At 44.0% G+C, this 23,361-nt stretch overlaps 1 protein-coding gene across 1 annotated transcript; it reads left to right on the top strand.

Moving 5' to 3' along the window:
* LOC102911187 (transmembrane epididymal protein 1A) lies at positions 1-22,589 on the top strand. The gene is made up of 2 exons (XM_076547644.1): positions 1-141; positions 20,078-22,589. Exons 1-2 carry the CDS (start codon positions 130-132, stop codon positions 20,849-20,851), a joined length of 786 nt encoding a protein of 261 aa, XP_076403759.1. The 5' UTR covers positions 1-129; the 3' UTR covers positions 20,852-22,589.
* The last annotated feature ends 772 nt before the right edge of the window (positions 22,590-23,361 follow it).

Genomic DNA, 23,361 nt, shown 5'->3' on the forward strand with positions numbered 1-23,361 from the left:
GTATCACTAAAACATCTCTCAATCAGATTCAAAGCCTCCTCTGTTCTTACCTCCACTACAGCCAGGTGAGCATTGAGGAAAGAAAGGTAATCATGGCAGCGGCTGATCTGGAGTCTCCAGTGGCATCCCATGGCTTCACAGGTAAGATCGGCACCTGGTGCTTTGGCTGAGTCTCATTGCCAATCCCTTTTCATGGGTGTCTGAAGCTCTAGGTCAGCTTGTTCATTTCTGTCCCTAATTCATCCTGTGTTTGGGAAGCTCCTCTTCCTCATTTGTCCTCTAAGGCTCACCTTCAGGCACTGTGTGTGTTTATCCTCTTGGGCTCTTTAGAAGCTAACCTATGTCTGGAGGTGCTCATGAATGATGTAAGTACGTCATCAGGTGTGAGCATATGGCCTCTACCATAAAATACCTCGTAGCACAGTTAGAGAGACAAAAAAGACACATGCATATGAAAACTGACTGACGTGGGGAAGGCTGGCTAACCGCGGTCCAAAAACACTGATACCGGAAAGGCAAGAACGTATCTGACTTCGCCTAATGTTGCCTAAGCAGAAGTGCCTTATTCAGGAGAAAATAAATTTTGTACCCTAGAAGTGAGCTCTTTTCATGGAAGAGACAACTTGTCAAGCTGTTCCTTCATCTGCTCTAATCCTTCTATGGGACCATCCACTTATTTATGTTCCAAGGCAGTGTGGATGGAAGGGACTATTTAAGTTATCTCTGCAATCAAAAGGACAAAGCTCAGACGAATTTAAATCTCTCAGTCAGCTTTTGTGAGTCTAGAATTGGGGAACATCTCGTTCTATAAAGTAGCAGACAAAGGGGCCGAGGGCAGCAGAAATGAACAAAAATGGGCTTAGTCATTGCCTTGTCATTTTCTTTGTGAACTTCAGAGAGAAAACCATTCATTATCCTGTTGGCTTACATTGGCAGCATTTGGCAATTATCTCTCCAGATCTCTTGGGATGTCAGACAAGTTGATGGCATGGGACTTCATTGTGGGTTGACTTCATTTTGGCTTGGCCTGTTGGGCCTGGTGTACCAGCTCAGTCCAAACCAGTGGCCTCCTATAAATTACATTGAATGGCCGTCACCTTGACCCAGGGTTTGAGGAGGAGGAAAGTGTGTGGGTGTAGGGGACAGGGGTTCTCCTAAGCAGTCATGAGTATTCAGCCACTGGAAAAGCATCCTTCAATGTTGACCAATAAGTCTACTACCAGCCAGTCCCTTTGGAACATAAATAAAGTAATGCGGTAGGGTTTCTGGATCTGTAAAGCAACTGTGCTGATTTTGCTTAAAACTTACCCTTGCCCTTGTGGACCCAATCCTGCCCCCAGTCTGTCTTTCTGCCATTCCAGCTGTAAGAACACTGGTGCTGTTCAGTAATATATTTTCTTTAAAAAAGGAATGCCCCAGCATCCTTGGCCCTTCCGCTGCAGCTCGGCAAAGATATACGAGTCACCTGCCATTAGCCAGAACTGTGCTGGCAGCTGGTAGTAGATACAGAAGATGTTCCACTTGCCTTTAAAGGAACTCAAAGCTGTAACCCCACCACTCAAAGTGGTCCATAGGCCTCCAGTGTCAATATCACCCAGGGTGTGTGAGATATGTAGAATCACAGACCTGTTGAATCCAAACCTGTATTTGACCAAGTTCTCCAGTTGATTTGGGTGCATACATAATACATTTGAAAAGCATTGGTTTGTACTTAATTAAATTAGTCTTGATTTAGATTTTATGGTGGTGATGTAGTCGGAACATATAAATGTGACTGATGATCTTTGCAAAGCATTTGAAGATTGTTTGGAAATTGGAGTTGAACTGATGGGTGTCTGGTAAATGGGGAGCGGTTAGGGTGGGGGTTTTCCGGTGGTGAGGGTTGTTGGGGGTGGTGCAGGGGCAACAGATCGCATTGGCAGAACAGGACAAAAGTCTTTTAAGGGCTCTCACATCTCTCTCCGGCATAGATAGCCCTGCTCAACCTGCCCACATGTCCTTGGCACTGACCTATGTGGTAAGTCCCTCCAGGCCCTTGTCACCTGACTTCCTCTCTTGTTGTCCACTGGTGTGTGGACAAGGAGAAGCTTCCCAGCTCCTCACCCTCGGTGACCCCTCAGGGAGAAGGGGCTAATGCTTGCAATCAGCAAAGGGTACCGAGTCTCAGATCTCATGCCAGGCCATCTGGTCTCTGGCAGCAGCTCTGAAGATGTGGTAAGATGTGGGTGCAGGATCCACGTGTATTCCAGGTAGTCCAAACAGCCTATGGGGAGAAGGTTTCCTCTCATGCAGACCATAAGGGAAATTGGCTCTAGAGAAGGTAGAAACCCAGTGAAAAAGTTGGGAAAGGGACCCCGGCCTGGGCTCTTGTGTCCCTTCCAGGCCCGAGAGCCTGGAGTTCTGGCATCATCTAGACAATTTGGGAAAGGTCTGCCATTTTTGTCTTTTTCAAAGTACTTACATTTCCTCTGAATTCACTTACCAGTGTCAAAACCAAAACATTCTTCTTGGGGACATGATCTCCATCCACATCACAAAGGCAGTGTTTACATTGGGGTGTTCATCATGGTTACCGCTGGGGGAAAAGTCTATTGGCTAATGATGTTTGTTATTAACTATCTTGTGAGCAAATCTATCACTTTTCTTCATAAAACAAAAAAGAAAAAAAATCTACTGTAGTGTTTGGAAACTGAGTATGTTCTGGCCAAGTGTTCTGATTCATGTCTTTGAAGAGTCTGATACTAGGAAAGAAGAAATGAAAAGTTCCACAATGAAGTGTTTTATTAATAATTTTAACATTTCACAAAGCTAAACACTTTATAGGAAATACCTCATTTGTTCCGCACAAATCGATGAGATAACTCATTTTCTGTTATTTGGGTTATAAATAATAGGAAACCCTGATCTCATTGACTTGAAGTTTTTTTGTTTTGTTTGTTTGTTTTTTGAGACAGGGTCCCTCTATATAGCCCTGGCTGTCCTGGAACTTGCTTTGATTGGCCTCAAACTCAGAGATCCGTCTGGCTTTGCCTCCTGGGGGATTGAAGGTGTGTACCACCACAGCCCTTCTAGAACTTTAAAAAAAAAATTTACTTTAATCTAACAAGCGTTCCAGAGGAAACCTACCACTTGAGCTGGTGAATCTGGTTGGAGAAATGATTAGGATCCAGGTTATTTCTAGTTTGTTTTCCTCAGCCATTCATAACTAGCCTTTGTCCTCAGATTAGAGAGCACCAGTTTCAAGATGGCTGCCACACTTCTAGCTACCACATCCGCACCGCTTCATTTTACGTATGTCAAGCTGTCTATATGGAGACATATTTCTTCATGCTCCTCATTCATATATGTGATAAGGGAAGGCCTCACCCAGAGGCCCTGTAGCAAACTACCATTTCTCTGACAACATCTTCATTTTACACCTGTCCCTGAATTCGTCACCAGCGAGGGAAATCGCGTGACTGACCGGGTGAGACCCTTCCTTACCATAACATATAGGGTTGCCATAGCGCTAAATAAGTGGACACTATTATTTTGAGTGAACTAAATTTAAAATTAAAATCTTGCATAGTATATCACAGTTTTCAAGGTACTCGCTTGGATTTTGTCAAGTCCGGTCTTTCTAACCACAGTATTAAGTGAGGGCTGCTCCCTCTCCATAACAGCTGAGGAACCTGAGTTTGAGCCTGAGTGGCAGAGACTCCCCTTGTCCAGATGGCTGCATTTCTTGACCGGGGAGTTTCTTTTCCATCATGAGTGTATGCCCGCTGACCCTCTTTGTGGATTCACTCTGTTATGAGGTGAATTGTGTATTCATATGCCAAAGTCCCCAGCGCTACAGAAGATAATCTTATTTGGGAAAAAAAAAAAAAAAAGACTATTGCAGATGGGATTGTCTAAGTTGGGTCCTGTTGGAGTAGGGTGGGCCCCTGATCCAATATAGCAGGTGTCCTTATTAAAAGAGAAGATTTGAATGTACATCCAGGGCATATGGACCAGCACACAAACAATCCGGGTAGTGTTTCTGTTGCCTTCGGGAATCAGTGGCTGGGTGATGCCTTGCTCTCTTTCTTACTCTTTGTCTCCAGAACTAACAGTAACTTCCTGTTGTTTAAGTCACTTTGTCTTTTGGACTTTGTTCCAGAGGCCCTGGCGAACTCCTAGGTCAGAGCTATGTAGATGATCAGGAAACCCACAGCAGCTGAGGGTGTTTTGTCCTTTGGGAGCCTCCTCTGTTCCTGCAAGGCACCCCCAAATTTCACCAATTAGATTTTTTTTTATTGTGTCAGATTTTACATCACTGTCTTGGTTGGGAGCTTTGCGCTACCTAAACTTGAATAGCATGAATTTGGAGAATTTCCAGAGTCTCTGCTTTGCTGGTTTCTTGTTTCCCCCTCTTTGATCTTGCTGTGTTTCCAAGGATGACTTTGAACTTCTGGTTCTCCTGCCTCCACCTCCACAGTGCTGGAATCATAGGTGTGTGTCACTGTGCCGGATGCTGGGGAGGAAACCCAGGGCTTCATGCATGCTGGGCAAGCAAACTAGCACCGGAGCCACATCCCCACCCCCTTATTTTATTTTCTGTCTTGAACTAGCGGAGAGCAGCTTCCTTGTCTTTTGTGAATACATGGGTTGTTTAGTCTTTCTCATGCTGACGGGGAGCATTCTCAAGCTTCCAAATCCAGCCTTTATGTAGGAATTCTGTTCCCATTCACTAAGACTGTACCTCCTACCCATCAACATTAAACTCCCATATATGGGTCCATCCCCACCTGCTTTGCCCCAGAATTAACCCATAAGATTGACGTCTAATTATTAATAGTGTTTAATATTTTATCACCTGAGGATTGGGGTTTTGATTTTGACTAAAAACAAATTTTCCTGTTCCATCAATCCATCATGTCTTTTCCTGAAGGAGTGGGTGGGGGCAGGTTAGATCAGTCTGCATAGGTCCGTGGAGTGGGATTTAGGGAGGGTCTTGTTTTCTAGGGAGAATGGAGGTGTTGGGGCAGTTCTTCACATTTATTTATATGGGTCTCTTCTTCCTTCTCAGGGCAGGGTCTGTGGATGCTTCACAGTATGGAAAGAGCTGCTTCTGGGGGCAGAAGTTCCTCCCACATTTCCATCACAGGCCTTTGGTACCCAGGGAGTCAGAAAACATTGATGCACAGGTACTGAGTCCCAGGTCACCTAAAAAGGATTTCTGTACCTCCTCACTTGGGAGGAAAGGCTAAGGAACCAAGAACAGAATATCCAAGCTACTTGAGTCAGTGTTAGAGGCAGCTTGACTATATCAGGTGAACCCCATAATCTGTTAATGGTCATGATTAAGAGGACCTTCCCACTCTTGTTAGCAACACTCTGACCTGGAGCTAATCTTCTCATGTGATTTCTCCTGCAAGGGAAGGGTGAGTGTGTGCTCCTGTTACTTTAAAAGTCTCTTAAGAACCCGAATTCCCCTCAAAGGGTCTTGAGCACCTCTCCACTTGCATCAACATAGAAAATGCTGGGCCATGACTTTGAGACTGGGCCTTCCTGTAGTCCTCTGAGAATAAAAATGTTCAGTACATGCTTCTTAGTGATCAAAAAACCTTCTTCACCGCCACCAATCACTCAGAGAACTAGAATGGAGGTAGAATAAGGGATAATGAATTTCTTCTTTTCTTTTTCCTTAATTTTTATCTGGTTTCAAGATGAACCTGAATGTATTTGGACATCTCTGCCACTATTTTTTAAAGATTTATTTTAATTGATGCATGTGTGCCTAGTGTGTGTTTGTGCACCATGTCCATGCAGGTAGGTGCCCCTGGAGGCCAGAAGAGGGCACCAGAGTCCCCGGTACTGGAATTACAGGCAGTTGTGAGCCACCTGCTGTGGGTGCTGGGACCCAAACTAGGGTCCTCTCAAAGAGCATCAAGCGCTCTTCCTGCCCAGCCATCTCTCCAGCCCCTCCACTAGTAATTTTTTTTGGCAGTCCTGGGCCTTCCTGCATGCCAGCCAGGTACTGTACCCCTTCTCTGACATCTTAATGAAGTGTGTTGGGTCTAGTTTAATTTCTGTTTCTTCTGGCTCACTTACTTGTCCTATTTCTATGGACTGGACTGTGGAAACCAGCAGTGAGGGGAGCAGGATGGGGGGTGTTCTGTGATCATCTGCACAAAATCCCAAACTTTTATTAATGTTTAGATTTTGTTCTGCATGTCAGTTTATTCTTTTGCCAGTATATTATCTAACTCTTCCTGCTGTCAATTTCAACTTTATTTTTCAATTAATATGCATCTTATAATCCCCCCAACCTTGGGAATGAATCAGTTGGCTAAACTGGTGAACAGTGTCTAAAGAGTGACTGGACAGGCTCCAAGTTATGTGATTATCTTCACGAGATGCATACTTACCACATAAGATCCCTGAGGTTTGTAAGAGTGACCTTCTGTTCTCTTTGGACATTCTCCCTCTTCTGGATGGTTTCCCATAAACAACCTATCAGATCACAGTAGCACATAACTGCGTTTTCCCTCAAATGTCCTACTACTGAACATCTAATTCTAAGCGTTTGAGTACAAATTTGGGGCACCTTTTCATTTTCCCTTTCTGCATGGACTCCATCTTCCACCATGCCTTCTTTCTCATGCCGACATCATAAAATCAGCTTTCAAGGTTGGACCGTGAGGTTCAGTTCCCAATCTTTTCTCACTACAACTTGGAAAGCAGCATAGCTGATCTGAATATCACAGTCACCATATATTTAAAAAGAGTGCTAACTCTTAGTCACCAGGGCGTTGCGAAAACTGAGAGGACAATGCTTATAAAAGCATGATTAAGATGTCCTGCTTCCCTCTTGGTACCTCTGTGAGCTGTGCACGTACACACTCAAGCTGCACACCGTCTGCACTGTGAACTGGGGCGTAAAGTTCAAAATGAAAAGGACTGGGCAGGGAGGGTATAGAGATGGCTCAGCGGTTAAGGGCACTTGCAGCTCTTGCAGAAGACCCGGGTTTGAGTCCCAGCACCCACGTCGGGCAGCTCATAACTACCTGTAACTCCATTATATTTTGTGCATGTGGATTAGTATATTAGTGATGCCTGCTAATGTCTGAGTAAAACAACTGTTCTTGCTGTATAGCAATGTTATCTCTTCTTCCGATTTTCATTTAAACAAATACCTGACGGAACATTCAAAACTTGTGTGGGACATCAAAGATCCCTTTTGCCTGAGACGGTCTCATACATTATGGAATGTTCAATATCTCTAGCCTTGGTCTATGTAACAGCAGCAACATTTCCAATCATTATGAAACTGAAAATGCCCCTTAAAACTTTCAAAGGGTTCCCAAGGAGAATTCCACCATCAAAATGTTGGGGGGACAGTTCTCCATGGAGCCTGTTTATTTCTTTTTCCAACACACACATATATATTCTATAACAATATGATATATATATATATATATATATACATATATATATATATATATATATATCACATATATATGCAAATATAGGCTCCACCTGTCAAAGAATGTTTATGATCCTGTGTCTGGCTTATTTTACTTAATCATTTTCAGTTCTATCCATTTTCCTACAAATGTCATGATTTCATTTTTCTTTTAAAGTTGTTTGTTATCACATTTATTTGTTTTGTGTAGATGTGTGGGGGTTATGCGCATGTGGAGGTCAAAGGACAACCTGAGGGAGTTGGCTCTCTCTTTCACCATCCAGCTGTGGCCTTTTCATCAGGTGATTATCTCCTTTGCTGTATGGAAGCTTTTTACCGTTATTTTGCTTATTTGTTTATTTTCAAGACAGGGTCTCCCTGTGTATCCCTGGCTGCCCTGGAACTTTCTCTGTAGACCAGGCTGACCTTAAACTCAGAGATCTGCCTGTCTCTGCCTCCTGAGTGCTGGGATTAAAGGTGTGCAACCACCACAATGAGCTAATACTTTTTATTTTTTGAGACAAGGTCTCACTATGTAGCCCTGGCTGGCTTAGAAGTTGTACATAGACCAGGCTAGCCTTGAACTCATAAAGCTCTGCCTGCTTCTGCTGCCTAAGTGCTGTAATCAAAGGCATGCATCACCAACAAACACACTGGCTTCAGTTTGGACTTTTTTTCAAGGATATTGAAAGGCAAACATCTTTGGGCCTGGAGATAGGGATCCCAGAGCAAAAGGTAGCATGCTGCTTGCTATTGCAAAAGATCCAGTCTTGCTAAGCTTGGAGTTCCTTCCTGTATGCAGTCTCTTGTGTGGCTAAGCGTCGTCTGACGTTCTCCACACTGTCCCTGAGAACTGTGGCTGGGAAGCAGGGCAGGAAAGCGCGGGTGCTCTGGTTTCTGCTATTGGCATAAATAAAGTTCGTAGTTTGTAAACTGGGGGCCTCTAGTTGCCCGCAAACACACACGAGACTGCTGGGCTAATGTTCAGTTTACAAACAGGGTAAAGAAGTTTTATTCTTTTACTGTTCTTGACCACTGCTCCCTTGAAAGTCTCCAGAGCCAGATGTGCTGGCTCACACCTGGAATCCAGTACTCAGGAGGCACAAACCGGAAGATCCGCGCAAGTTTGATGCCAGCGTGGCCTATATGGCCTATAAGACCTTGCCTCAGAAAGTCAAAACCTAATAAACAGACAAACAAAAAGGACTCATCGGAAGTACAGTTAACACCCCAAAGTATATCTTAGCATATCTAGTCCCAAAGTCCAGGCATTTATAGCAGATTGCCATCAAAACCTGAATGTCAGACTTAGGTAAACTGGTCCATTTGATAATCTCCCACATCTTATTAATCCATCTTTGTTCATTTCAACAAAATGCAGATTTATCTTTCCAATTTCTTGCCCTAAAGCTTTGCCATCTCCTCCATGTTGCTCTGTCTGCCATACCAAACACCCGACTCATCTGCACGTCCTCTTGACACTGCCTTCAAAAGCACACAGAATTTGAGCCCTTCTTTTCCTCATTTCCCTCATCTGGGTTTTTACCACCCCCAGTTCCCTTCTAGATAACTGCCAACACCTCCCATGGTCTCCTGTTTCCTCCCTGGCTCACTTAATGCCTTTTTAAAAATTAAATTTATTTATTTATTTTTATATCTTATGTGTCTGAGTGTTTTGTCTGCATGTCTGTCTGTGCACTACCTGCATGCCTGGTGCCCGAGGAGGCCAGAAGAGGGCTTCTGCTTGCTTACATTTTGTTATCAATATCCTCCCACTTAACCTATTACACTACAAATCATTAGATCTTTATAATCAAGATTGGCCTAGCCCCATTTTACTTATGAGGAAACCAAAGATAAGCATGACTGAGCAAATTTTCCCATAAAAACATAAATAAGAGGCTGGGGAGATAGCACAGTGGGAAAGAGCACTTGCTGTATAAGTGAGTGGAGCTGAGTTCAAATCCCCGGGACCCATCAAAAAGCTAAGCACGGCTGCCCGAGCGCCTGTAACCCCAATGCTATAGGGGTGGCAGAGGAGTCGGAAGGACTGGGGCTTGCTAGCTGTCAGCCAACTTGAGGTTCAGTGAGAGACCCTATCTCAAGGGGATTAAAGAGAATAGTGGGTTAGGAGAGAGGATAGCCTTCTCTGACCTCTGTAATGCATATACATCACACATACATATACCATACATATTCATAGCCACACCAAAAGTATTTCAGCACCACACATAAGTCCAGGTATGGTGGTGCACACGTATAATCTTAGCACTTGAAAGTAAGAAGATAATGAGCTTGTGGCCAACCTGAGCCATGGAGCAAGACCCTGGCTACACACACACACACACACACACACACACACACACACACACACACACACACACACACACACCAAACCAAATACCAAAAAGCAAAGATAGAAGAATCAGGGAAGGTAGCACTCGCTGTGCTCAGAACATCCTCTGGACTTTTGAGGCCATGCTCATAGCATGTACTTCACCTGGCACATTGGCTCAGACTCTGTACTCTTAAGAGTCTTCCTGAATAGAACTTCCCCAGTCCCCGCAAGGTGGGTGTAACTGTGCATTCCTCTACTGGACAGAAGCTGGCATCTCTTTTATGACACCCCCCACACAGCCCCCTCTTCTTGGGGAACTGTGTGCTGTTTGTGCGCACTCCATTGTCGTTCCTGAGCATGGGATTCTGGGAACGGAGACAGTGTCTTCTTCATCAGGCACTACCTACATCATGCAGTGAGGGAATCAGATCAAGTTTCTTGCTCGAAGTAGATGTCTGGCTTTTGTTTGCTCAGGGCGGCACACAGAGGCATTGCAAAAGGTGGAATCCAGTCTTCTGGTACCACAGCCCCTTGTTTTCAGCTCAGATGGATGAGATCTGAGGGTTTACTGTCATCAAAAGCAAACGCTGGCCGAGTGCCAGAGGGCATCTGCCCCATCCTGGCTGGCGCTTCAAAGGTCCCCCAAGTCCCAGCCGCGGCTCTCTTGATCTTTCTTTGTTTGCTCATTAAAGTTAATTTGGGACATGAAAAGATCTGGGACTGAATATTTCATTAAGGCCAGGTCTTCCTAATTCAGCAACTACAGACTAAACAGGTAAAAACAGGGCAAAAGTGAGAGGCACAAGGCCAGTCACTCTAGCACCTGCTTAACTCTCAGGCCCTCTGTTCAAAGGCTGCAACTTTGGGGATGCTAAGGACACTGAGGGACATGCCTCTGTCTTCCAGAGACACGATCCATTTTCAAGGAGCCCCGCTGCAGTCCTTAGGGAATTTCTGTGAAAATGGTCGTGTCCAGCATCCTGGGCTTGGGCTAACATGCTCAATGTTGCTATCAGCCACCATTTCTGGAGTTCTTGCTATGTGCCAAGGGTTTTGCGGAGGTTTTTTTTTTTTTTTTTTTTTTTAATTTAATAGAGTTTCTGTGGTGGAAGTGGGATTCCAGCAGATTCTCAGAGCATACATAACTCACTACCTCACTCCATTGCTTCTTAGGTGTCTAAAAACATTTCAGTCTTTCTCACTGACAGGGAAGACACTAACTAGTAATGGCTGTGTTTTGTGCTGTTGCTGAGGTGACATGACCTTTTGTTTAATTTCATTGTTTAAAATCTTTTTAAAATTGTGGGTGTGTGAAAGTGAGAGAGAGAGAGAGAGAGAGAGAGAGAGAGAGAGAGAGAGAGAGAGAGAGAGAGAGAGAGAGAATGTCAGGGGTCCTGCTCCAGCACTTTTCAACTTACTTCCTGGCGTCAGGGTCTCTCACTGAATCTGGAGCTCGGCTGGCAGCCAGCAAGCCCCCGAGATCTTGTCTCCCTTTCCCTGACCCCAGAGTCCTTGCCCAGTGGGGGCTGGGGGTTTGAACTCACATTTGCATATCAACTGCTTCTATCTGCTGAACCATTTCTGAAGTCCCCCAAACTGCATTGATTTGAGGAACAAAAGAACAGAGACTGTCACACAAATTCTGGGTGTTCTGAGAAGCCAAGAATAGCTCTGCCTAGGTGACATGTCATGATTTTCAGTGACATAAAGTTTTACACAGATGAGAAGTGATGAATATAAAGACATGTCACTAATCTAAACTTAGTGGACTCTCTCTCTCTCTCTCTCTCTCTCTCTCTCTCTCTCTCTCTCTCTGTGTGTGTGTGTGTGTGTGTGTGTGTGTGTGTGTGTGTGTGTGTAACTGGCTGTCCTGGAACTGCTATGTAGATCAGATCAGGCTGACCTTAAAAACTCACAGAGGATGGCCTGTCCCTGCCTCCCATTGCTGGGATTAAAGGCATGAACTACCATGCCCTACCTGGTTTCCACCTGGTTTTTAAAGGAAGAATTAGAGCTTAAAATTCAATAATAAATCCAAATGCATCAATAAGCATAATAAATTTAAGTATCTTAAATTCTGCCAAAGTAACACAATTGTCTAGAACAAGGTAAAATTCTAAGTCAGACTACATAGTATTTGTGAGGCATGTGATTAAAACAGTGGAACATATACACACACGTAAAGTAGAAATGTAGGCCTTAATGGAAAATAATGATGTTGTTGTAATACTACCATGAGACAAAAGAAAATGCAAGGTAAGGCCATTAGCAATGAAGAGGGACAAAGACATTGTCCTTTTCTATTATGTTCACTCACCAAGAAGATGTAACAATTATGAACTTAATAAGTTGACAGTGTGGTGAGGTATTTAAGCATATATGCATATATATATATATATATATGCAGAAAACAAAAACGGTAAAAATAGACAGAGCCATAGTCAAAGAGCAGAACTTACCCACTTAGACGTAAATGTATCAGGTTAAAGTTGATATGAATATAGATGATTTGAATATTGCTCAAGGAACAGATATAATGAAAAGCAATCTACATATTTCATGAAAATGGAGAAATAACATCAACGTAAAAGGAACTGAAAGAGGGATGGTGCGATTTATTTTGAAATTAAAAGGTATCTTTCTAGGACCAGTGAGATGCCTCAGTGGGTAAGGGTGCTTGCTATCAAGTCTGACCATTTGATCCCTGGGCCCCACAAGGTGACCGGAAAACCAAGTCCCTCAAGATGTCCTTTGACCTCCACATGTGATCTGTAGCATGTGCATGCATGCATGCATGTGCGCACATGCCCCGCCCCCAACACTCACACACACACATACACTAAAAAACCATAATTAAAAAAAAAAAGACATTCTTCTAGATAGTTTTGGGGTTAAAGAGAAAATACAAACAGAAATAAAAAAAAACTACTCCTCAAAAAAGAAGGATGGAAACTCCATGTATCAAAACCTACATGCCTGCAGAATGGCTATTCTAACTGTATAGAAGTTCACTGAGGTGCACATACTTTGGGTCTGATTAATTTTACTGTGCAATATTTTTTTTTTGTTCACAAGCTCTTTATAAGAAATTTAAAACAAAAATAACAAGAATCAACCAGTCATGTGAAGCTACAGTGTGATCAGAAGAAAAAGTACTACAAGTCCCTATGATTGGGGCAAGGGATGGCTGAACAGCTTCTTTCATCCAGGTCCATTCTCCTGAACCTTCCCACTCCTTACACTACAGTGTCACAGTTCAGCAGCTGCTAGACATGGGTCTTAAGGAAATTTATTATGATCAAGTAAAATGTGAAACTCAATCCCTTAGTTGTAAATTGACATTTTTTACTTGTTCAATAACCACGATAGCTACAAGATTTGGAACAGTACAAATACTAGGAAAATTCCCATCACCGCTGAAAATTCAATCTGACAAGAGTGATGGTGCAGTTTTGACATGCCAGTTTCACTAAATGTAGATAATGTAGATATCTCCTCCTCCTCTTCCTCCTTCTTTCCTTCTCCTTCTCCTCCTCCTTCTCTTCTTCTCTTTCTCCTCCTCTCCTCCTCCTTCTCCTTTTTCTCCTCCTTTTCCTCCTCTTCCTCCTCCTCCTTCTTCTCCTCCTTCTTCTCCTTCTCCTTTTCTCTGTCTCCTTCTCCTTCTTCTTCTTGTTTGTTTGGTTTTTGAGACAGAGTTTCTCTGTGTAACCTGGCTGTCCTGGAACTTGCTTTGAAAACCAGGCTAACCTCGAACTCCCAAAGATCTGCTTGCCTCTACCTCTCGAGTGCTGGGATTAAAGATGTGTGCCACCACTGCCCGACGGTAGCTAGTTTTTAACTGGCCCACTGAACAGATGACTTACATCTCTCTTAGATGTCTCACCTCATGTTGATAACTGTGGTACCATCAGCTCCTTAGTTTCACTGCACGAAGTCAAACATTTGTACTACTGCAAGAGCCAGCAATCCCTTTGGGCGAGGCATGCATTCATCTTCATCCTCTGCCCATCTGAGTTGGATGCTTCAGGCTTTCACTTTGTCGTCTTGCTCTATGCACTATCTTGGGTTGCATTTTCCAGTGTGACCCCCTGCAGTAATAAAGATGCTCTATGTCTGTGCTGTGCTGTAGCATGGTGTCCACTTGGACGTTTGCCACTAAAGTGACCGAATTTTGTATTTATTTCACCTTCAAGTTAATTTAGACATTTTTAGTTACTTGAGTGTGGAAGCTAGCAGACGACTTTCAAGAGTCACTTCTTGCCTTTCTCCGTGGCTCCCGGGGATTGAACTCAAGTCATTGGGTTTGCATAGCAAGAGCTTCCACCCACTCACCACCTCACCAGCTCTAAATAAATAGTTTAGGTTAGCATACAAAGTCATGGGTTTCATTATGACATTGTTATACATAAGCATCTTTGTTCTAATTCACCCCCCTTCTTCATACGTTTTAGTTGATTTTAATTAATTAATTTGAATGTAAATAGTCACAATTAGTGTCTACCCATAATGGACAGCACAACTGCTGTGCACTGCAAGCTGATCCCCAAATGTTTGGAGTCACTATTGAGAGCGCATCATGGAATTGCCAGGGTCGTTTCCCCTCTCAACCCTCAGTTCTCCTAATTGCAATTCAGGCAATGAATAATTATTAATCAAATTAATAATCAAGGAGTAATTGTGATGTCACTATGTGGTAAAAGCTAAATGTCACATTTTTCTCTGAGAAGGAGATTATACATGCATTTCTCAAATACATGAGGAACTATAGTGGGTAGTTTTATACAACTTGACAGAAGCTAGAGTCGTCAGAGAGGAGGGAGCCTCAGTGGAGACAATGCCTCCATAAGATTTGGAGGCAAGCAAGTAGGATATTTTCTTAATTAATGATTTATGGGGGAGGGCCTAGTTGATGGTGGGTGGGGCCATTCCTAGGCTGGTGGTCCTGGGTTCTATAAGAAAACAGCCAGTAAGCAGTGTTTCCCCAGGGCCTCTGCATCATCTCCTGCCTCCAGGTTCCTTCCCTGTTTGAGTTCCTGTCCTGATTTCCTTCAGTGATGAACTATGATGTGGAAGTGTAAGCCAAGTAAACCCTTTCCTCTTCAAGTTGCTCCGGTCATGGTGTTTCATCACAGCAAGAGTAACCCTAACTAAGACAAGGATCTTGTTCAGAATTCCATCTTGAGGGTCACTCCTGAAGCCACTCTTGATATCTACTACTGTATCATCCACGGATCCAGAATTCCATGTTCCAGTCGAGTAACAGTATTAAATACATTATCTAAAGAAGCATTGAAGGTGTGCTGGCATGGATGCTAAAAGCATCCAAGGGTTAGCAATGGTGAAGAGCTATTAACTGCATCTTCCTGAAGTCCAGGGACATGGGCAGCCCGAGCTATGGGAGCTATGGCCTTCTGTAACCATACAACCAACCTGCCATGAGGGGCTCCAGGGAAAGATTGCTCCCCAGAGTCCTGCCATTCCTCTCATGAATCAAACCCAAGCAGAAGCACAGAGTGAAGGTCTTCCCTGCTGTCCATAAGCATCGACTCCTGAGGTACAGAAGCAGAGAGATAGGGTGGAGAGGGTTCTAGAATAGTAAGCAAGTAGGAAGTAAGCAATAGATAGCCCTCATCCTGGCTGTCCTGGAACTCACTTTGTAGACCAGGCTGGCCTCGAACTCACAGAGATCCCGCCTGCCTCTGCCTCCTGAGTGCTGGGATTAAAGGTGTGCACCACCATCGCCTGGCGCTTTTGTTTAAATTAAGAAAAATCTAGGCTTAGAATCCTCATCAAAATGTCACCTGTGGGTCCCTGTCTAAGCCTTGACCACACGCCCAGTCTTCTTCCCATTGGAACAATGTCCCAGTGGAACAAAATAAGCTACAGACATCGATGAAGGTGGGGATGCTAACAATGGCAGCCAAAGTCGCCGCAGACAGATAGACTAAAAGGCGGTTCTGAAACTACCTTACACTACAACTCTCCCAGTAATCGTCAGTTTTAGGTGCACATCTGGCAGCTCTTCTAACTCTGTGTCTCTCCCATGAATCACTCTGGCCAGTGAAACACTCTTCAAGTTCACTCTAGACAGCACTCACGACATTTTCTGGTTGCCTTCCTTTTCCTGTGTGTTTTGTTTTTGTTTTTTCCTATGCTAGCCTAAACCTCACTATGTCCTCACACTTGTCCTCAAACTGATGCCATTCCTGCTCGGCATCTCAAGGGCTGGAACGATTACACACACACACACACATACACACACACACACACACACACACACACACACACACGAGCCACCACACTTGGCTCGGTATCCTCTAACTCTAAAAACTCATTGTTAATGGACATTTGTGAAGTGTGTTCATGGTGTGTGTGTGTGTGTGTGTGTGTGTGCGCGCGCATACACTACACATTTAAGCTCTGTGAGGAGCGTGACACTGCAGTTAGCAAACTCATGTGAAATGAATTCTGAAGAACTTACCCCCTATTTTATCACCTATTGGAGTCAGACAAATGGCATTGGCTATGCCTGGGGTACCCAGAAATATAGGGGACCCTCGGGTGAGGGAGGCAGATGAGAGGAGTGAAGGACTTCCATGGGTTTCTGTGGTCAGGCTATTTTCCCTCTTAGAATAACTTTCCATGCATTCTGCATCCCCAGATTTTGGAGCCGTCTGGCCGTTCTGCTAATCATTCACCATGTTTGGCTTCCTCCTCAGCCTCTGTGGGTAGTGTCTGGTTTGGGATGAGTGATTCCTATCTTCAAAGTCCTAAGATCAGAATGCTCATGTTTTAATGAACAGCACACAGCCTTGATGTTAAGCCAACACGCAGGACTAAATTTCACAAACGGAACATTATGTGGGGTTACTTGTTCTACATCTGTGCTGCTGTCAACCTTGAACTTCAGGTGTCCTGGGGAATGTTCTGTTCTCCTCCCCTGACTGCTGACACCCCCGTCTTGGTTTCCAGGAAGTTAAGAGATGAAAGTGGTGGTCAGGAGATGGATGGTGTTTGCTTGTGTCCCCACATTCACTGGGTCCCTGGACCCGACAGCCCCAAGGCACAGGAAGTGCCACAGCCAATGGGAAAACACCGCCATCCCCCACACCGCTGTCCGTCCATCCCAGGTAGAAGCGGGATACTCGGAAGCATGTCTATTCATGGAAAACACTTAGTGGGACCGCAGACTCGGCTACAAGGGACCACTTTTACCCAGAGTAGCTCGGGATGTCCCAGAGCAAAAGAAGACTACCGGGGCACTTTCCTCTCTGGTCCTCTCTGTCATCAATCACAGCTTCCCTTTGTACTTCTGTCTGGATACTCACCCTGTGGAGCTTTTTGGCTTATTGTGATTACAAGGTTTTCTTAGTATCTTTTTTATTGGCTAAAAAATAAAACTTGTGGGGGTGGTAAACACTTCTCTCTCTATGTATATTTTTTTTCTTAAGGACAGTTAAGAATACTTACTTATATAGCTGGACATGGTGGTGTACACCTTTAATTCCAGCACTCGGGGGTGGGGGGGGGCAAAGGCAGGTAGATCTCTGTGAGATGGAAGGTGGTGGCAGGCTGGTCTCCCCAGTGAATTCTAGACTAGCCAAGACAGTGAAACCTTATTATAAAATTAAAAAAAAAAAATTACACTCTTACTCACTGAGAGGACACAGATGTCAAAACTCTTACCTTTCTTTGGTAAAGAACCAGAATCTTTAAAAAGACAAGAAAAAGAGGCAATCTGCTAGTTGGGAGAAATTGGGACTGGAATCCTGAGGTAATTTCTAGTTGTCTTTTTTCTTTCCTTCCACAGTCCTGCCATCCACAGCTGTATTCCTACAACAAAAGGCTAACACCATGGGTTATCAGCAGCTATAATGCTGCAGATGCTTTTTTTTTTTTTTTTTTTTTTTTTTGGTTTTTCGAGACAGGGTTTCTCTGCGTAGCTTTGCGCCTTTCCTGGAGCTCACTTGGTAGCCCAGGCTGGCCTCGAACTCACAGAGATCCACCTGGCTCTGCCTCCCGAGTGCTGGGATTAAAGGCGTGCGCCACCACCGCCCGGCTGCAGATGCTTATTTTTTTAATCACATTTTTGCTTGTGCACTAGTTCAGACTTTTCTAGAAGACTATGTATCAGTTTTGCACTTTGGTGAGCTTACAGCTCTAGTAAAGTGATAATTTCCACTCCTTAACCATTCCAACAAAAACTTTGATTCACGTGTGTCCACCAGACTCTTTATTGCTATGGGAAACACCCAAGATCAACAATTTGAAGGAGAAAACTTTTTTTTTTTGGTAGATCATATCTTCAGAGGTTTCTACCTAAGTTCGACTTGACAGAGACGACACAGAGTGTGTGTCAATGGGAATGCATAGTACAAAAAAGCTGCTTGCCTCACACCTCAGGAAGCAACGGGGAATAACAGGAAGGGACCAGAGATAAGAGCCACTGCAAGATCTGGGGAATCCAATGCCTCTGGGATCCATGGGCACTTACACTCTGCACATACACTCAAAAGGCTGGGGGTAAGGGGAGGGGGTGGGAGGGGGGAGAAAAGGGGAACTCATGGCTGATATGTAGAACTGAATGGTATTGTAAAATAAAATAAATAAAATTAAAAAAAGGAGGGTCTGTCATCTTTAACAATGTAGATGAATCCAGAATGCCCTGGGTTACGACAAAGGCAAATGCTGCATTTTCTCATTATTTGTGGAATCTCTTTTTAAAAAGTTGAATTTACAGGAGCAGAGAACAAATGACAGTTACCAGGGACAGTGGGAAGGGTTCAGAGACAGGGAGATGTTGGTCAAGCGGTAGACTTCAGTAGTGTGGGATGGATGAGCTCTAGATTGCTAAGGTATAGCATACTGATTATAGCTCATAATATTATATCACACATTTGAAATTTGCTGAGTGTAGACTTAAGTGGTCTAGCCACAAACAAATGTGACTGTGTGAGATGATGGACAGGTTAATTATTTTGACTATAGTAAACATGCCATAAAGTCTATGTACATCAAAACAATAGATTATATACCTTAATTTACACCAACACACACATACATGTATGCAGGTGGTGCATGCCTGTCACCTCAACTCTTAGGAGGTAGAGGCAGTAAGTGGGATCAGGAATTTGAAGCCAGCCTTGAGTATGAAGACTCAGCTTGGTTGAAGTTCCATGTATGCAACTAGCTGACATCTAGAGCTCTTTCTGCCCTTTTATATTAGACACACAGCGATTATAATTAAAGAGAGAATAAAGTTGAGGTGATACTTCTCATTAAAATATAAGCAGCTGACCAGATTCATATGTCTTGAGATATCTGTATCTGCATTTGGCTAGAATATTCTGCCACAGTGCTCCAAAACTGACCTCAGAGGCTGGCTTGATGAGTTCATCTATTATCCAGCTAAGAATCACAGAAAGGCAGGTGAGCTTAAGGGCTTTCCTGGTAGCCCTTAAGCTTCCTATTGCAAAAGAGTAGAGATGCCAAGTAGGAGCTCAGTAGGAGATTTACATATATGAGCACAAACCCATATATTTTCAGACTGTGGTAGTGCACACCTAGAAACCCAATACTGGAGAGACTAAGGTGAGAAAATCATGAGTTAGAGGCTAGTCTGGGCTACACAGCAAGGTGTATACCAAACAAGAAAACCGCATATATTTGCCTTGAGTACGCGAGCTGATAAATGAGCAGGAGTCTTTAGGGATGCACACAGACTTATGGGTTAGCTCGTTCTTTCCTAGATACTCTCCATGCTCAGGCACCACCCAGCTCCATGAACTAGACAGACTCAGGAGAAATCAAGCCATGAGAGAGGGACAGAGTTGGGTAGAGGCTCTACCAGGGCCCCAAAGGAGAGCTAGAGAGAGCCCACAATCCCACAAGTGTGCTTTCCGAAACATTCACGCCCCCTCCTTTGGCTTCAGTTAGTCAATTCATTCTGTACTAGAAGAGAATGAGACAATGAGACACCCCTCACCCAAGGTGTAGGGCTCCTGTCCAGAACTTTCCATTCTGTGGGAGAGACAAGTGGGCAGAAGGAGATGATATAAATAGGTAGACATTATCTCCGGGCATACAAGCAAAACTGGATGGGCCAGTGAGGGAGAGGAAGGCTGAGAAGTCTCTAGTCCATTCTTTACTTTCTATACAAATAGACCCATCATTTCATGGGGAATGGAAAGTTTGGGGGCCATTTCTGCCCAGGGTTATACATTTTCTTCTATGGACTGTATCAGGCAACAGTGGTCTCCAAGGCCATGATAGTTAATGACTCTCCCATTTATCTTTCATACCTTCCCAAGAATCAAAAGAGATGTTCCAAGCTGTGGAGAATATGCTTTGGAGGTTGGCTGAAGATAGTGACTGGCTCCCTCTTAACATATTACGTGGTCTTCTGTCTTGATAATGAGATGGTTCTGATTAACAAAGAGATGCCTCCAAGGTTTATGTACCCTCAAGAGTGGCAGCACCTCACCATATTCATCCTCCTCACCCTTGACGGCTGTGTAGAAGTCATGAGCAAGAACGTGCCACGGCAGAGGTGGGTGGTCCTAGAAAGAGGTTCCACAGCCCTGGCCTTCTATGTGCTCCTGCTGCTGCTGGTGTCCCACGTTCAAGTCTCATCAAAGATGGAGCTGCAGGTCCACTCTCTCCTCATCTTGGTGGTGTTCCTGCTGATGCTGGTATTGACAGCAGAGCTGTGGGCTTGTGGGTCCTTCTGTCTCCAGCTGATCAAGACCTTCCTGTTCCTGATGATGGGCACGTGGCTGATGCAGGCAGCTTTCATTCTCTTTAGACCCGTCTCCGGCTACCCGTGGGAGGACGATGACATCAGTGACATCATGTTTGTCACCACCTTCTTCTGCTGGCATGTGATGATCAATGCCTTATGCCTGGTGGGAGTCTATGGTTTCTCTTCATTTTGGCATTGTTATTACAGTCCCAGCTTGAGGCTGGGGGCTTCCAAGAGAGTGCTGTACCATGAGAGTTCTTCAGGAACATTTTACCAACTGCTGCAGGATGCAGATGACCAGGCTCTTCTCCCTTCAAAGAGCTCTCCCTGTGACAGGGCCTAGAATATATACACCACTCCATCTTCCTCCTGTGGGCTCTCTTGGGCACTTGTAATGCATCCGTGGTGTCTTAGTGAAGGTAGTGGCCCTGGAGGATGGTAGGTAGTCCCAGCTATTATGGAACTTGTAATGCATCCATGGTGTCTCAGTGAAGGTAGTGGCCCTGGAGGATGGTAGGTAGTCCCAGCTAATATGGTACTTGTAATGCATCCTTGGTTTCTCGGTGAAGGTAATGGCCCTGGAGGATGGCAGGTAGTCCCAGCTATTATGGAACTTGTAATGCATCCTTGGTTTCTCAGTGAAGGTAATGGCCCTGGAGGATGGCAGGTAGTCCCAGCTAGTATGCCCGTCACTGGCTCTTTAACCATTAAGGAGGGAAAAGGATGACCTGGAATAGTGACATGGCCCAGATGATGCTGGTCAGGAGAAGTGAGAGGAGAGAGTGGACGAAGAGGACCCAGAAGAGTGGGCTACAGGAACGACCCACATGGGAAGATACGGCAGGAAACCTGAAAAGACATCAGAGTTCAGCAGGGATTCCACCACCGAGTTTTAGCCAAGGAATAAAGACTTCCCACAGATGGAAATGGCAGTGGTGGGCGTCGCTGTTGGCCAACTAAGCTGATGGTGCTGTGTGGAAACAGCATAACATATAGTACAATTCACTACTCCACTATTAGAATGCCACGTATGTATATTTAATGTGGGTGGATTAGCATTGTTTCCAATACAAATAAAGTAAGAATTAATACTTTCCAAACTCACTTTTTAAAGTTTATGTGAACAAAATTTTCATGAACCCCTACCATATTCCTTATTTTTGACCCCTAGTCCAGGCAAAGCAAAATGTTTGGTGATGATTTATGACCAGCTCCACCAGAATTTAGTAGAATATAATTTACTTTATCTTACATGTGAGTCTTTCCCAAACAACCAAACCTGCTGCTAGTCACATTTTTACCGCAGTTATTCTACACTTAGCATCAACTTCCCCTATACTGCTATTACCAAGACAGCCCCTTCCACAAAATTCTCACACCCCCTTGATCTGGATCTCGGTAGCAACTCTTCTAAGCCCACTGTGCCTTTCCCCATGCGACAGACACAGTCTTCCTTGTCTTGTGGCTCATAGTCTTTCTTTTGGAAAGGTTTTGTCTCACCACCTGAAATGTGGACCCCTTACAAGTAAACAACGTATTGTAGTGTATCTTTGCCTAATTCTGCTGTGGTAGTGCCTCCTAGAGGAGCTTTTGGATGGAAGAAGGGACAGGAGAGAAATAGGAGGAGGAATGGGGGAGCACTAAGGGATAAATGTGAGTCAAGTAAAGTGATGTTTCTATATGAAAAGTTTATACTAAAACTATTGTTTTCTATGCCAATTAACAATTAGTTTAAAAACACATTTTCTATCTAGTTTATGCTTAATAAAGTTTAGTTCCAGAGCCCCTTTTTCTGCTCTTTCTAAATGTAGTGGCTGGCTGCTCTGTGAGTTCCCCTCCACAACATAAAGCATAAATCATGTAAGTACTAGGCCCATTTGCTTCCCTGTTCACGTGGAAAATGAAAATGAGTTACCAAACCATCTACTGAATGTCAGAAGATATGAAAATGTTGGAGAGAAGAAGAAATCCAGAGGCAGCCGGAGGGACATGAGGGGAGAGGATTGGGACGTGTGACTCTGAACAAATACATCACATTCGTGTATGTAACAGCCAACGAATAAATGTATTTTAAAAATAAATTGTATGAGTTCTGGTAAATATATGTAAAGGACAATAAATATAATAATCACAAAAGGATCAAAGAAAAACACCTTTATTTAAATCTCCTATCATCAGAGATGGGTGGGGTAGCACATATTTGCAATTATAACACTTGGGACACAGAGCCGAATGCTTGCAAGTTTGAGGACAGCCTGGATTATATGGTGAGTCTGAGGGCGACCTGTGCTACATCATGAGACCCTGTCTCACAACGAAATGATAACAGGGCACTATGAAGAAGTGTTTGCATCATACACAACAAACAAAAAACGATTTTCAAAATATATAGGTGCATTCAAATTTTAACGATGAGAAAGGTAAGCTAAGGAAGAAAAGGATGTAAGCAGATTATCATAGGAACACTAATCTTCGGTGGTCCTCGTATTGTGGTGAGGGGGAAAATCAACCCAGGACTTTGTGCAGGTTAGGTTCACAAACACTCCCATGGAGGTACATGCCCAGCTCTTTCAATTATATTTCTAAACTTTTATTCAATTTAAGTTTGTGTGTGTGTGTGTGTGTGTGTGTGTGTGTGTGTGTGTGTGTGTGTGTGTATCTGTATGGGGTTCTGTACACATGAGTGCAGAAGCCCATGACTGACATGGGTGCTGAGAGATGAACTTGGATCTTCTCTAAGAACAGAACAAGTTATTGGCCGCTAAGCCATCTCCCCCTAGCCTACCCTCATCCCCAGTACTTTACATCTCTGTTGGTGTTGTGTTACATCTCGTGAAGTTGCCTAGATTGGCC

Source organism: Peromyscus maniculatus, chromosome 11 (assembly GCF_049852395.1).
Source record: "Peromyscus maniculatus bairdii isolate BWxNUB_F1_BW_parent chromosome 11, HU_Pman_BW_mat_3.1, whole genome shotgun sequence".
In the NCBI taxonomy this organism is placed as follows: Eukaryota; Metazoa; Chordata; class Mammalia; order Rodentia; family Cricetidae; genus Peromyscus; species Peromyscus maniculatus.